The 16039-nt window shown below is 36.7% G+C and overlaps 1 protein-coding gene across 1 annotated transcript in view; it reads right to left on the bottom strand.

Annotated features, from left to right (window-relative positions):
* The window catches only part of npr2 (natriuretic peptide receptor 2), a 110133-nt gene that overhangs the window by 42326 nt on the left and 51768 nt on the right, over window positions 1-16039 (bottom strand). The window contains exons 8-9 of the mRNA XM_006627015.3: window positions 14240-14360; window positions 1085-1159 (exon numbers count right to left, since the gene is read on the bottom strand). Coding sequence (XP_006627078.2) covers window positions 1085-1159; window positions 14240-14360 — 196 coding nt within the window. The remainder of the gene's footprint in view (window positions 1-1084; window positions 1160-14239; window positions 14361-16039) is intronic.

The raw sequence follows: 16039 nt of genomic DNA on the forward strand, positions 1-16039 counted from the left end.
AATATAAGACACTCCAATCCCTAAAATATTTTTTAAAAATGTATTTAATAAGACTGTTGTTGTGTTTGCTACTTTATTGAACCTTCCTGCATTCTTTCATCACATGGAGTTTTTCCTCAGTCCATTAATGCCCCAGCAATTAATAGTCCATCAATTGTCGCCAGCAGCACTATCACTCTGCAACTCACAACTGGAAACTCACTGCTGCTAAGCAGGTGTGAGCCTGATCAGTACCTGGATGGGAAACCTCCTAGGAAAAACTAAGGTTGCTACTGGAAGAGGTGTTAGTGGGGCCAGCAGGGGGCGCTCACCCTGCAGTCCATGTGGGTCCTAATGCCCCAGTATTGTGATGGGGACACTATACTGTAATCTGGTGCTGTCCTTTGGCTGAAACATAAAACCGAGGTCCTGACTCTCTGTGGCCATTAAAAATCCCAGGATGTTTCTTGAAAAGAGTAGGGGTGTCACGCTGGTGTCCTGGCCAAATTTCCCATTGGCCCTTACCAATCATAGCCTCCTAATAATCCCCATCTATGAATTGGCTTCATTACTCTGCTCTCCTCCCCACTGATAGCTGATGTGTGGTGAGAAACTTTATTCTTCAGAAGACTACACTACTGTATATACCATTAGTAGACTGTCCATTTCCCATTATATCAAAACCTTGACATGCTTTTTAGTTAGTTGATATGGATGAAACTCTCAAATGGTAAATATAGTTATATTTTTGCATAAAGATGGAGATGTGATTCTTCTCTCTGTTGTATATCTTTTGTTCCAAAAGTTATTTACATATCAATAACAGAATCTTGGTTTTGGCACTTTCATTTTTAGCATTTCTACTTGCTTCATGTACTACAGAATTATAGGCAGCAACATTTATATATCTGAACATTCCATTTGGGGAAACATATTCTTCTTCTGCATATCATCTTCTGTGTATTATCCACCTTCTATAATGTAGAAAGATGCATGAATCACATGTCAGGAGACTTTCATACAAATGTTCTAATCCTATTTTCAACACTGAGTGTATGTGGAGGAAGATAGGCATATATGGTTGATAAGTCAAAATTCATCTTACCTTGAAATAGCCAGTTTTTGCAAATAGCTGGTATTTTCCATGTGCTGTTATAAGTGACCCATAACTGGAGCCTCTCTAAAGCAAATAAAGAGCAGCAATTAAAATAATTGAAATACACACATAATTATAGTTAGATATGAGGAATAAAACAGAATAAAGAATTAAAATAAAAAGTTGGATTAGATATTTTCTCTTCAAAATGTAATTTCTGTATAAAAGTCTGAAAAGGCAGCTGAATCATTTCTAGCCAAATACTGTAAATGTATTTATGCTCAGGTAAAGTACATTTTAAGGTCACAGAACTATGTTAGAGAGACATCATTTGATTAAACTTAGAAATCTGAAAAAGATCCTTACCAAGAATTTGCCACGAACACCAAATATTTCAATTTAGTCACAACAAAACACAAAAGGCTGATTCATACAAGTAAGGAAAATATTTCTACAACTTCCAACTGCAATTACAGTTTTGGGCTCAATTATAAATTATATAATTACATATCAAGTAATCTGAGACCAAATTAATAAATTATTATAACTCAGGAACAATTTAAATAAAACAGTTTAGTTTTAAAACAGGTTCAATAAATTAATATATGTATTTACAGTACAATACAAAAAATACAAACGTACTACCTTGAATAGTGAAAAATATTTGGAAAGAAAAGGGTTGGGAGGGAATCTGTTGATCAGCATATTCTTGGAATAAAATAAAGTTGACAACAAGAAGGCCATTCGTGTAATCTCTTTCATTTGATTTTAGTGACTAATTGATATTAGATTAGGATCTCTTGAAGGATTCTTGAAAGAAGCAACAGGTATCAAATTCGATTAACTGGCCAGGTTATGTGCTTGAGACTCCATTTTTGAGGTAAATTCTGAAGATAATGTCATTAATACAGAATCCTCTGGTAATCTTCTTATTATATCAGTGCTATCTGTACTCTATTTTTTAATCCAATCATTTATCCAATCGCCAGTACTAAAACCATATATGTGCATGTTCATGAGTGTCTGCTGATAATTTGAAAAATATTGTCATAAGCAACTTTCTCAGAAGTTGAATTTACCATATGCTCTTTGCATCCCTCATTGTTGTTGCCGGTTAATATAACTAGTTAAGAAAGAAAATCCTATTTGCAGACTTCCTTTAGTTTAGTTCTAAGATTGGTTACATAACCTTACATGCAATAAAAATAAGACTTATTGGTCTATAATTATTTAGCTTGGTTATGTCACTCTTTTTATGGATGGGTGGAGCAATTTACCTTCCAATTACAACCCTGTCTTGAGAGACTGCTGGAACAGTTTTGTTAATGTCCAATTAAAATACTAAATTACGTCTGTCCTCAGTCTTTTTTTAATTTTGTCTGTTCCTCTCTTTGGAAACGGCTGAGTGAAATATCCAGGAAATAAATCAATCATCTTTTTTTATTTCTGAGACACTTATTCTTTACTATTATTTTCCTGTTCAATACTGTTGCGTGTTGGAGGTTGTCAGGTATTTAAATACACCTCACAGACTTTCTTCTCTTCATGACAATCCCTAGACAGCAGTAGAATTCTGAATTGTCTAGATTTCAAGGGGGTGAAGTCACTTCCGTAACAGGTTTAGTGCATTAAGCCCTCTTACCCTTACTTACTTACAGTATGTTCTAATGATTCCAAATTTACATAAGATTGCATTAGATGTTCTGAATTTGGTGGACTGTTGCACATTCTGTCATGGCTGGGAATCCACAGCATTTCCACAAGCACTCCCATTCCACCCGAACCCATGATAATGAAGTTGGGCCTCCTGTCCAGCACCATTCCAATGAGGATACCAATCATCCAATTAACTGTTTCTATTCAAAATACTTAATTAGTGCCAAAATGCCACTGGGAGGGAGCTCTGACATGGAGTCTACCCGTAATAGTGCAGTGCCCAAGGCAGCTCCACAAAACGCAAATTTAAATTCCTGAAAACCTAGAAAACCTCAAAGTCGTGGTCATGGCAACTCAATCCTCAAACCTGTCTTTCTCTGGATAAAACATCGTTCCAGTGCTTTCTTTGCTCAGGATTTCCCCAGTTCCTTCAATTTTCACTCTGATTGGCCATTACTCTGCTCAATCTTCATGCGGTATCAGCTGTCACGCCCTTTGCAGCCAGAGGGCACTCCTTCTCTGTCCTGTCTCTTATTTTCGGTTCTTTGCTGTCCTTCCTGTGTTTCTCTCTCCCTGGGGCTATATATTTCCGGGTCTTTCATTCTGTCTTGGCTCAGCATTGACGTTCGGATGTCCTGAAACCCGCCTAGCACCAGGTCGCCCCACGTCCGCTACCTGAGGGCATAGGTTTCTACGCGGCATTCCCTGAACAGCTAAGCCTGGGCTAACCCCCGTCTCGCCGCTACGCATAGGATCTTATCGCTCTCCTGTCATTCCACGGTTCGTCCCTTTCTGACATCCGTGACATCGGCTGTCTATGGCGAGCATCAGCACTTCCTCCTTTGGCCTTTCCCAGAAACCGTTTGAAACACCCCGAGTCAGAGTAATTGGATTTCTGCGCCTGAGGCATAACACATTCCTAATATCCTGCACTTGCCTTCTTCTGTAAATGTAACCCATAGAGATTCATAGACACTTGATCTATCTTTATTGCTGTGGCTGAATGCTTTTTTTGATGTATGTATAGTGTAGTTGTATTTTCGTCTTTTCAGAATGCTGCATATCTTGAATATTTATTTTAAATACAACACAGATTCAACATATTAACATTTTCTTTTCTGGAAATTCCATTTCAATTTGGTTATGGAATATCTCTGCAGATCCTTCTCCCAAGACAAACCATATCATTCTCATTTAAATTTAATCCACCATGTGAGTATCGGTAGTCTCTGCCATAGAAAAGTTTCCACTGTCTGTGAAGGCTGAAGCAGTCTTCAGCACATCATGTCCTCAGCCATGTGTTGCATTTATGGATTACTTTTTCCAGCTCTTAGCCTTCGCATACTTCAGGAAGCATTTCTGTCAAAACCACTGTTTTAGTACTAATGTTCAGCATTTTCCATGGTCATTTAGTTTATTTTGCATGGAAAAGTCTTGTTTTATGCCAATGTAAACTGTCTCAACAAGAAACACAACAAGTTGGTCTTTGCATTTGTCAGGATCTTGTCTACTCTTTGGACGATGTTAACCACCCTAATCTCCAATGAAACAGGGAACTGACGCATATCTCACTTGCAGTGTTTCTGAGAATTCTGTTATCAACATTCACCACTTCTCTTTTTTGTGTTTTTGGTGCCATTCACATTGCTTGAAGTTGTAAAAGGTGTTTGAGGAGCTGTGAAGAACACACCTGCCTAGGGTTTTCAAAGTTTTATTTGTCTGCTCCCAGATCAATGCATCTGGGAGCAGACTTGTTATTGATGTAATATAACTTGGGGTTTTCAGGTTAGGCTTTTGTGTTTTATATCCTTACTCCTTCAGGGACCAGGTCCTCTCTGTCCGCTTCTCTGTGCTGTTGTTCTGACAATTTGGAGTGTATACCTCATTGACAGTGAGGTATGTAAGTTCTTCGAGCTCATTATACTTTCTCCGCTCTTTAAGCTCCTTCTCCAGTGCTGTACATTTTCACATTGGGATTTTTCTAGGATGCTCCCTATATTAGCAAACTGCAAATCATAGGTTTAAGAACTATGGTCATGTTTAAACTGGGTCATACATAGGATGAAGAAGCTTTTACTTTAAAAAATGTACTATATTTGATCACACACTCACCCTCCAGAGAAGTCATATATTTTCCTGAGAGGGGAGACAGTCAAGCTGTCACCATATCTGCCTACAACTGAGTTCCACATGTGATACTAAATCCTCCAAATTGCTCACGAGTAATTGTCAAACTTTCTCGCTCATACACAAAACACCCTACAGCAGTAAAATGCAAACAATGCAACTTAAGTGTATTATGCTCTTCGAAAAGAGGTACTGGCTGACAACTGCTGTGTTATGTGGCAACTAGCCTCAAAGTTCCCCTCACCTCTCCTGTAGCTTTTCTCCCTAATTGCTTAGCAAAAATACCTTGGCCAACTGCACAACAGTGACTGCCTGGCATCTGTGAGCTTTTGGTGTTTTGACTTGGAACCTACAGTGTGAAAAAATGCCAGGAGTTTTAAGAAGTGTAAATTTCACATTCCAGAGTATTCCACATTAGGGTAATGAAATAAAAAAGAGTGATTTTTAAATAAAACATGTATAGTAATAGACTAAATAATAATGTAAGAAAGTGTGAACTGACCCTTACAACTTTTTGTAACACGTTTTCCCATTTTCAGTTTCTTTCAGCTGTGGAGTCTTCACATGTGAGCAACCTCCCAAAGCAAACTAACCTCTCCTTGTTCCTTTGTATTTTTTTGGGTGTGTGATCAAAAGGAATCAATTGAATGTACAACTCATTACTAATATTGTATGTTTTTTTTGTTTTTAAAATTAAATATTCTCTCTCTCCCTCCATGTTAGAAATATGGGGCTTTGTAATTATGTATTATGTATGTTTCACTGCATATGTATGAAATATTCTCGAAGCCCAACAACTCAATGTAAACTGCTGTATATCTGATATTAGCTATTAAGGCAGTAAATCTATGGTATTTACAAATACAAAAAAAAAATCTCCTCGGTTAGGTTCCTGGCCATTAAAGTCTTTGGTTCCTAAAAATAGTTATCGTACTACAATAAACAATTTTAACTAATCTTAAAATAAAATTGTTAAAATGTCACTAGAACATTACCACAGTATGACATTACTGAATAAAAGAGAAAAAAAGACCTGAACAATGCAAAGGCTTTTGAATAGATTGTAATTGTTTCCTATTCTCATTGTCTCTTAAACCTACATTGTCAAGCATTTAGTATTTTTACGTTTTCATTTGTAAATGACATTCTAAAATATACACAAATACTTTTGGTTGTCTGGGTGTTATAAATGACATAATTAGTAGAAAAAAAGTTACATCCCACTGCTTTTCCTTTATTGTTAATATTTATAGTATTTTGAATTCTGGAGTCAAAAGCAATAGGATTTCTAAAGATGAGTAAAACATCTTTTCATTCCACTAAGGAACTTTTCACTAACTGAAAAGTTGTCTCAACTTTTTGAAAACTGGAGGATACACTATGATAATGTGACCGCTTGGCTATGAAGAGGTTATTAACATGTGAAAAGACTGGATGCCTAAAATACTCACACAGTACTCACAGCAGAGAGATAATTATGTGGAATCAAAAAAATCATACATAGTTTATGTACATTGAGTAACGTTTTTACACTGCAACTGAAAAAGTAAAAGTGCATCACAACAGCCAGAAATTTTGTTTTCAAAGCTCTTTGTCAGACCATTCTGAGATTGATGGAACAGATTATAAGGGCAGTTCCTTGAGTGTTCATTAGAACCCAGAAGAAGTGCATGCTGTACTGGTGATGAAGTCAAAGCAATTATTCAAGTAGTACTTTAATAAACAATTTCCTCAATTTTTTCTCAGTGTAAAATATATGATTTGCTTTTAATTTTTAAGTATTTTGTCTTTTGCAAAGTCATATAAAAGTTATGGTTCCCACAACACAGTTGTGTCACCTAGCACTGTTCTTAAATTAAGGTAATATACTTCAAATGCATCCCTTTTTAAGACAGTATTAAATGGGTACTGTATTCATTTTGTTCAATGTAAAAATTTATATATTCATTAACATTGGTTACTTAAATTTTAATAAGCATTTTTCTCTCTGCAAATTTTTTTTTTCTAATCATGTTTTTTTGTTCTTTTTGGTTTATACTGACAGGTACAAATCATTTGTACCAATGCTCAGTAATGATCCCAGACATATCTAACACTGTATGATTGTGGTATTTTAAACAGTCAGATAAATCCTGTTATTTTCAAAGTCACCAGGCACTTTATTAACCTATAAGTGATACTTCCTCCTAACAGTGATTTCAGACAAAACCATTTACCATTACTCTGTAGCATACTACAGATGCAGCCATGCACGGGCGATACCGCATTATTTTCCGGTACACTGTACGCAGTCTACCGCAAGCTACCGGTAAATACAGCGAGTTACCGGTAAATACCACTAGTTACCGTAAATTCTCCTATAATACGACAAGCAAAATAATAGTATCCGGAATTTCCGCAAGGTGGAGCTAATAAAGCTCAAACTCTCATGTTTGAGATGTGGCCATCAGTCTTTAACGAAGATATTACTAATAGTATTAATAATGAATGACCTTGGACAAGCTGTAAGTGTAAACTCAAAGTATTGCCCTGGTCCACATTCTTTTTTTCATTGACCGTCTTTGTAAAAGTAACACCACAGCATTTCGCAATCACGCATTTGTTTCCAATCATGCAAAGTACAGTGATTCACCATGCCTTTCACATGCTCATAAAAGAGATTGATTTAGGAACATAAACATATTACCGTATGCAAACTGTACTGTATACAGTATGTATATGTATATTTAATGTCTTAACTGTGCCCGTTTAAGTATTGAATATTCATATCTAATTTTACCACTGAAGAGAAATCTTAGTAGCTGAGCATAAAAAGAATAGGAGCATACTGCAACGCGTGTGAAGGCCATAAACGATATTAATTTTGGAACATAAACATACAGTATATAGCTGGTCTTGGTACTTTAAAGAAAACAATACACACCAGTATTCCATTTCTCCCTAAACATTTTAAGCTTCGAAGTCTTTAACTAACGTGATACCGGAGTCAACAAGCATACTTTTAGAATTTGATTAAAAGGGAATATAATATGGAATCGCGTATCTAAAGAATTTAATAACGGTATGATTATATTCGTGTACTGCGACAGGGCTGTGTAAGGCTGTTTCGCCTCCCTGTGCATGCGAGTTGTCTTGTAGCCTACTAGTCTAGGTGCGTGACTAACAGCGCACAGGTTGTGTGTTCAAATCCAGCTGGTGCTGGACTTTTCTTTTAACAAACATTTCTTCGAAAAAATAGAATAGCAATATTATGGACAATCAATTGACTTTTATATTTCAAAATATCGCAACATGATCGATTCTAAGTCATTTTTGATAACAATGAATAGTCACCTTCATCCTTTCTGACAGCGGTTCCTGCTTCTATTGTGTGTGTGTGTGCAACAGAGTAAATTTTTATAGAGAAATGGAGGCTGGACAGTATGCGTTACAATATAAAGATTTATATTGATTTAAATCATGTTCTGATTTAAATCGCAAACGCGTGTTTAATTATGTTTTTTAATCATAATCAGGCTAATGCATTTCTACATTTTCTGGATGAACCAGCTTAGAGGTTCATACAGAAAGACAGCTTGTGTTTAAATTGAATGTAAGGTAATTTTACTTACACTCAATTCCCTTACACAAAGCAGAAGGGAAATCTTCTGCCCCTTATGCAAAACCCTTATGCAAAACCAAACCCTCCTCCCATCCCAGTTTACCCTCTTTATCATCCTCAAAATCTACCTTGATTTTCAACTTAAAGCATTACTGCTTTCTGGGTTTTTGAGGGGGAGGTGTCTTTCGCTGGAAATCTTGCCTGCTTCCACTACTGTACTCAACCCCCTCTCTCCCGGAGTGCTGGCTGTGACGAATTAAACCGGTTTCACAGGCATTCAAAGTAGGAAGTACAGTGTTAAGTGGTAGCTGGGCTACTCCCTCAATAGAATCGCTTTAATATGCTAATGCATTGGTTTAACAGTACGCTGGGCAAACGTTCCGAGGTCAAATTCTTCCAGCACAGGGGTACCTTTAAAGCGGAGACGACGGCACCAAAATTTTTTGGCGCGCCTTCTCTTTAAAGCCCTGGCCAAATATGAAGACAGTACGTACAGTTATAATTCAAACGGAATTAAAAACTACAGATCCCAGTTACCATGGTAGTGCTTGAGATCATTGCGTTTAACCAACGAAACAGGGCGAAAAATCGGTCACGTGACTTTGGGGCAGAGTTTCGAAAGTCCCTTAAATACATTGAGCACAGCTTTCTCACCACTTAAGATTGTGTTTGATACCATCCTTACACAAAGCAGAAGGGAAATCTTAGTGCCTGAGCATAAAAAGAATAGGAGCATACAGCAACGCGTGTGAAGTCCATAAACAATATTAATTTTGGAACTTAAACATACAGTATATGGCTGGTCTCGGTACTTTAAAGAAAACATACACACCAGTATTCCAATTCTCCCTAAACATTTTAAGCATCGAAGTCTTTAACTAACGCGATACCGGAGTCAACAAGCATACTTTTAGAATTTGATTAAAAGGGAATATAATATGGAGTCGCGTATCTGAAGAAATTAATAACGATATAATTATATTCATGTTGCAAAAGAACTGCAACGGACATAAAAACTCCCTTGCTTTTAACAGAGCGTTCCATAATTTCTAACTACGAAAATGCCAGGTGAAAGGATTTGTAAACATATTTTGTTAAAGCAAGTCAGTTTTTTCCGCAACACATAAAATACATTTTTCCAAGAAAGTTTAGCCTTTGTCACTTATGAAACCACTAAATAAAGACATAAATATAGAAATCTTAAGATTTGTTTTATTTAATGTTGGTAGCAGGATGAACTGTCAGGTTGAGCTAAGTGTATATTTTGTCGCAGAGTTGCTGCAAGATGTTAACAGTGAAAAAAGGTATTTAGAAATGAGTTATTTCAAGATGAAAATTTTCAGAATAATTGCAAATCTAGCAGGATAGAGAAAGCACAGAAAACTGGCAGTTAGATTGATCAGATTAGTATGAAAAGTCATTTAAGTGAGTGACAAACCAGTATACTTTAGATCTTTTTTTCTGAACCAGGGAAAATCTGATCATGTTTCCCTATAACAATAATAAAAAACTTTATTTGATATATCACCATTAAAGGTGGCATCTCAAAGCAATACAGTAGATGTTAAAACAGATAAAAGGACCACAGATTACAAAGTAAATGCATATAAGAAGCAGTTAGAGGTGCTACCAAAATTAGAAAATGAAGCAGATACAGACAAAGTCTTCTAAAGAAAAAGGTTCTGAGGTTAGATTCAAACTGGCCCTGGTGTGTGTGTGTTTGTGTCTGTCTGTCCTGTGATGGACTGGCGCTATGTCCAGGGTGTATTCTGCCTTGTGTCCGTCGCTTACTGGGATAGGCTCCAAATCCTCTGTACTGGATAAAGAGATTAGAAATGGATGGAAGTAAAGGCACCGTGTGGATGGAACTATACACAGTGTTAGAAACCCACTATGAAATGGCAGCATCTCACTGAGAATAAAATATTTTATAGTGCTGGCTTAAGGAAACAGCCTTTCCACCTCTCTTGCACATCAGTATCCATACCTAGTTATTTAAACAAATTGCCTCTAATTATAAACATCTTAATATGCTGGCTCTGTGGATCCGCATCAGCTATATTTGCCCATTCCTTCAATTCATGTGCATCCAACACACAGTTCAACGCTAGCAACTACACAAAATCTAAAATACAATCCTCGTTTCAGTATCTATGTAAACATACAGTCTGTTAACTTCATCATCTTCATCAAAAGTATGCCTAACCCCATTAGGAAGTGTTCTTGTTTTCAGTGTATTCCTCAGCTATCCCAAAATTATCTTCTTCTTACCAACATCTCTAGTCTTTTATCCTGCAATAACTCAGCCAACACTTAAATCTCCAAAAGCTGCTTGTGGAGCTGCTATTTTAAAGGGAACTAGAGAAACTAAGAACTAGAGAAATCAAGAAAGGCTTTTTTTTCTAGAATTAATAAATGCACATCCTGTTCACTGGGGAAATTAAATCCACACTGAGCAATCTTCAATATGTTCAGAATATGACAGCGAGAATCCTATCAGGGATGCATTACACCTGTTTTCAAGTCCTTGCATTGGTTACCTATCAGGTTTCGAGTCAACTTCAAAATCCTCATCCTCATTCAGTACCTACAGTATATGGCGTATTATCTGTCTACTCCCCACCTTTGTCCGTCTGACTCTGGTCTTCTAGCTGTCCTCAAGAACATCTACATTCTGTGGGTGACAGGGTCTTCTCTAGCTGCACCCCAGAGCTCTCAATTTGTATTCCCAGTGATATCAGTCACGTACCCTGAGTGCATTTAAATCTAACCTCAGAACCTTTCTTTTCAGAAGACTTAGTGTCTGTATCTGCTTCATTTTCTAATTTTGGTAGCACCTCTAACTGCTTGTCTTTCTTATATGTATTTACTTTGTAATCTGTGGTCCTTTTATCTATTTTTATATCTACTGTATTGCTTTGAGATGCCACTTTTAAAGGTGATATATCAAATAAAGTTTTTTATTATTGTTATAGAGAAACATGATCAGTTTCCCCTGGTTCAGATAAAAAGATCTAAAGCATACTAGTTTGTCACTCTTCTCATTCCCTTTGCTAAATAACTTTTCATACTAATCTGATCAATCTAACTGCCTGTTTTCTGTGCTTTCTCTATCCTGCTAGATTTGCAATTATTCTGAAAATAATGGTTTCATTAGTGACAAAGGCTAAACTTTCTTGGAAAAATGTATTTTATGTGTCGCGGAAAAAACTGACTTGCTTTAACAAAGTATGTTTACAAATCCTTTCACCTGGCAATCTACCTGAATGCCCAACTATCTGAGAAGCCCTCCATGAAACCATGGTTGCTTTTAATTCATTTAGGGCTCATTGGCAGAATTGCTGTTTTTTATGCATGCTAATTTTCTGATTCCTCACTCTGTTTCATGTTTATAGAGAAGACTTTATTGATCGCGAAGGGAAATTGATGTACATGTTCATGTAAGTAAGTCTTTCTACGACAGACCAACGGACCACGAGTGCCCCTGTCGGTCAACCAATCACGAACCGCGTCATCTTGCGTCATGATACGCAATACCACAGCCAATTACCTGCGGTACGTGTCTGTACCTCGCACTTTGAATGGCTGCATCTGTACATGTGCTCTTTTTTAAATAATGATTTGTAAATGTTTGTCGCATTTCTTCTAGTTGAAAGTCAAACAGATGACCAAAATTGCTGTGATGGAGCTCAAAGACCATGCTGCTTAACTTACCAACTACTAGCAAGACTCATTATACCAAATCTCATCACTCTCTCAATTCCTTTTTATTGTTTCCACTGAGGAAGTCCACTGGTAGAAGATTGATACTGCTTTCAAATAATTCAATACATTTAAGGAAATGAACAGAATCATTTCATTTTTTATTCAGTCTGCACGTATATGAAACAAAAATGTGATTCTGACTTGTTATATGCTTCAGCATGTTAACTTTCAATTAGCAATAGTCACGAACAGGCGATTTAAAGTTCAATAAAATGCCTGGATTCTGTTCTTTTTATAGATCTGCATTCATTTTGTGAACAATCTTTTCAACCCCTTTAGAACTGCCTAGATCTTGAAAGGAATCTTTAACAAAAATCTTTACACATTCCCCAAACTATTTAGTCTTGTCAAACATAAAATGTCAAGATTATACAAGCTTGAAAGCTCTGAAAAATATTTATAATGCAAGCTCTGTTTTCTAAGGGCCATTAATCTCCCAAGACAGAACTGAATCAAACAGGAATTTATAACTAGGATATTATTTTCATAATCAATGCATATCTACATATCTGTAACATATACAGCATTTTAAGCTATTGAAGCTATACAATATACCAATATTATATAAATAAATATAAAATAGTTTTATTTAGTTTAGATTTTAAACATTTGTTATTTGAAATGTTTCATCAGGTCTTACACCAGCTAGAGCACAAGCAATGTCTAAAATATAAGTAATAAAATGCCCATTGTCAGGGAATACATGACAGTGATTAATTGTCAGTAGCTTGAAATGTGTGTAAAAAAAAATAAGAGACAAAACTAATATTTACAATTATAAGAATATACATACAATTAGAGCCCATCACATTATATACAACCCTCACTATTAGATTCGTAACACTGAGTATCCAAATGCACTAGAATCGGATATAAATCTTTATACAGTAAATGAAAGTAAAACAACTAATGCTCCACAGCTGGGACTGTCCTCTGAAGTAATACTAAAAAGGAAACAACCTTTGTCTCTAACAGACTACATCCAAATAAACAAGTGACAGCCTTTTCCTGGTGATTTTAAAAAGAAAAATTAAATATTCCCTAATCTCAAAAATCCTACTCATTCCATAAATGTGGTCTGAATCCCTTTGTTCCCCAATATCAGACTGCCTTGGTTCTTCAAATAGGAATCAAGGGGTGGAGATAAATTGTTAAAATGGCCAAGACACATAAATAATATTGTGCTGAAACTGGCCAGATACACATCAGAATTAGCTTTTTATTACATTTAGTACATGTAGCCTAGAAAAATTAATGATGTTGTAAATTTACAGTATTGTATACATTTATACAACATTTATATAACAAAAATATTTTTAAAATACTTCAAGTGTACTTTTTATTTTAGTTTTGATTTTTGTCAATTTAAAATGCATTAAGGCTAAATCTTCAAATATAGTTTTCCATATTTGAAATTTTATAATTAACAGTAATTTGCTGAAATGTGATTAGTATAAAAATATCAATCACTCAAATCTATAATGATACAAGCAGATTTCACAGCAGCATATGACACTAAGACAAAGGAATAGGAGATTTTTCAACTTCCTACAGTAAATATTTGGTTCCACAGAACACACCTGTGTTAGAAATGCTCTACATACAGTAAAGTGATGAAGACACAATCCTAAAAACATGTAAGCACCTTCCAAATCCTTGTTTATACACAAAAGACAAATAAAGATTTAAAAATGAGGCTTAATGTTTAAATATAAATTTGTAACTTGTGAGCAAAATCACATATGAATCCAATACAGGTACCATGGGATCTGTAGTTCATCATTCCACATTTTATTCATCATCTGCCTTCCCAGAAGTGGTCAACATTGCATAACATTATAGTGGCTCATATCTCATATCATATAAAAAATGTTAATGTAAAAAAAATGTTTAATCTATTTCAATAAAAATATTTCATTATAATTCCTCTATTCTTGTTTCTAGTAGCTAAAGCATTAGGAAGAAACGTCGTGAGGAGACAAACTGCACAAGTATCTAAGTGCAGTAAAACCCACCTGTGATAACGTGAGACGGCTGCCTGCACTCTTGTGGTATTTGTGTGGACTTTCAAACTGAAGATCTTCCCACCGAATTCTCCATAACATGCTTGCCAGTTCTTTCTCCAACTTTAGTTTCCTGTAACAATAAAAATGAGACTGGTACTTGACATGTTACAAAACAAAGAAGGCTATATATATATACAATGGAGGAAAGGAAGTCCTATATAATAACTTTTTACGTTATGCAGCTTGTGCAGCTTGAATTGTTCAAGTACAGCTAAGCATTTCCCAAAACAGAAAAAAACAGAATATAAATAAGATTTTGGCGGGAAACTGCTAAATAAAAAGGCTTTGCTATTATGTCTGGAGGCTGTATTTTATCCATGTTTTTTATGATGGTACAAAATTAAAGGTGGTTACTTTCCAAACACTTGTTTGGAAAAAGTGTGTAAAAAGTTTGCCCTAGCCAGTGTAGTTGCAGCTGATGTTAATGTTAATTTGATAAGATCTGTCTATAGGAAAGTAGGAAAACCAAATCATATCACCTTCTTATTTATGTCTTAATGACTACCGACCAGTGGCACTAACACCTGTCACCTGAAGTGCTTCAAGAGGCTGGTCATGAAGCACATTAAGGACACCATCCCAAACACAGTGGACCCGTACCAGTTTGCCTACCGGTCCAACAGATCCACAGATGACTCAATCTCCATTGCCACACACACGGCCCTATCCCATCTGGACAAAAAGAACACATACTCAAGACTACTATTCATCAACTTCAGCTCAGCTTTTAACACTATCATCCCAGAGAAACTAGTCAAGAAACTCAGTGCACTGGGTCTCAACACCACCCTCTGCAACTGGATTCGGGACTTTCTGACAGGCAGACCTCAGGCTGTCAGGCTTGTAAACCACACCTCCGGCACACTAACTCTGAACACTGGGGTCCCCCAGGGGTGTGTGCTTAGTCCATTGCTCTACTCCCTCTATACCCACGACTGTAAGGCCAAACACAACACCAACTCCATCATCAAGTTTGCCGATGACACCACAGTTGTAGGTCTGATCACAGACAATGATGAGAGGGCCTACAGGGAGGAGGTCAATCTCCTGACAACATGGTGTGATGACAACAACCTCACCCTCAACGTCAGCAAAACCAAGGAGCTGATAGTTGATTTCAGGAAACTGCAAACTGGACATGCCCCTATCCACATCAACGGGACTGAAGTGGAAAGGGTCAGTAACTTTAAATTCCTTGGTGTCCATATCACCGAGGACCTCACATGGTCTCTCAACACCACCTGTCTGATAAAGAAAGTGCAACAGTGCCTGTACTTCCTAAGACGGTTGAAGAAAGCCAAGATATGTCCCCAGATCCTCACTACCTTTTACGAATGCACTACAGAAAGCACACTGACAGGCTGCATCACAGTGTGGTATGGCAACTGCAGTGCTGCTGACCGCAAAGCCCTACAGCGGGTGGTGAAAACTGCCCAGTCCATCACTGGGGTTACCCTTCCATCTATCCAGGACATTTATGACAGACGGTGCTTGAGGAAAGCTCTAAGCATAATCAAAGACCCCACACACCCCAGCTACAGACTTTATGATCTGCTACCATCTGGAAAACGGTACCGGAGCATTCGGGCCCGGACTTCCGGATTCAGAGACAGTTTTTACCCTCGCACTATCAAACTGTTAAATTCCAAGCCTCTCTCACTCTCACTCTCATCTCACCTCTCACCTATGATCTGAACCTCACAGTGCCTTCTTCCTTTCTTTCTTTCGTACCAAAAACCCAAACACACA

This window comes from Lepisosteus oculatus, chromosome 3 (assembly GCF_040954835.1).
Source record: "Lepisosteus oculatus isolate fLepOcu1 chromosome 3, fLepOcu1.hap2, whole genome shotgun sequence".
Taxonomy (NCBI): Eukaryota; Metazoa; Chordata; class Actinopteri; order Semionotiformes; family Lepisosteidae; genus Lepisosteus; species Lepisosteus oculatus.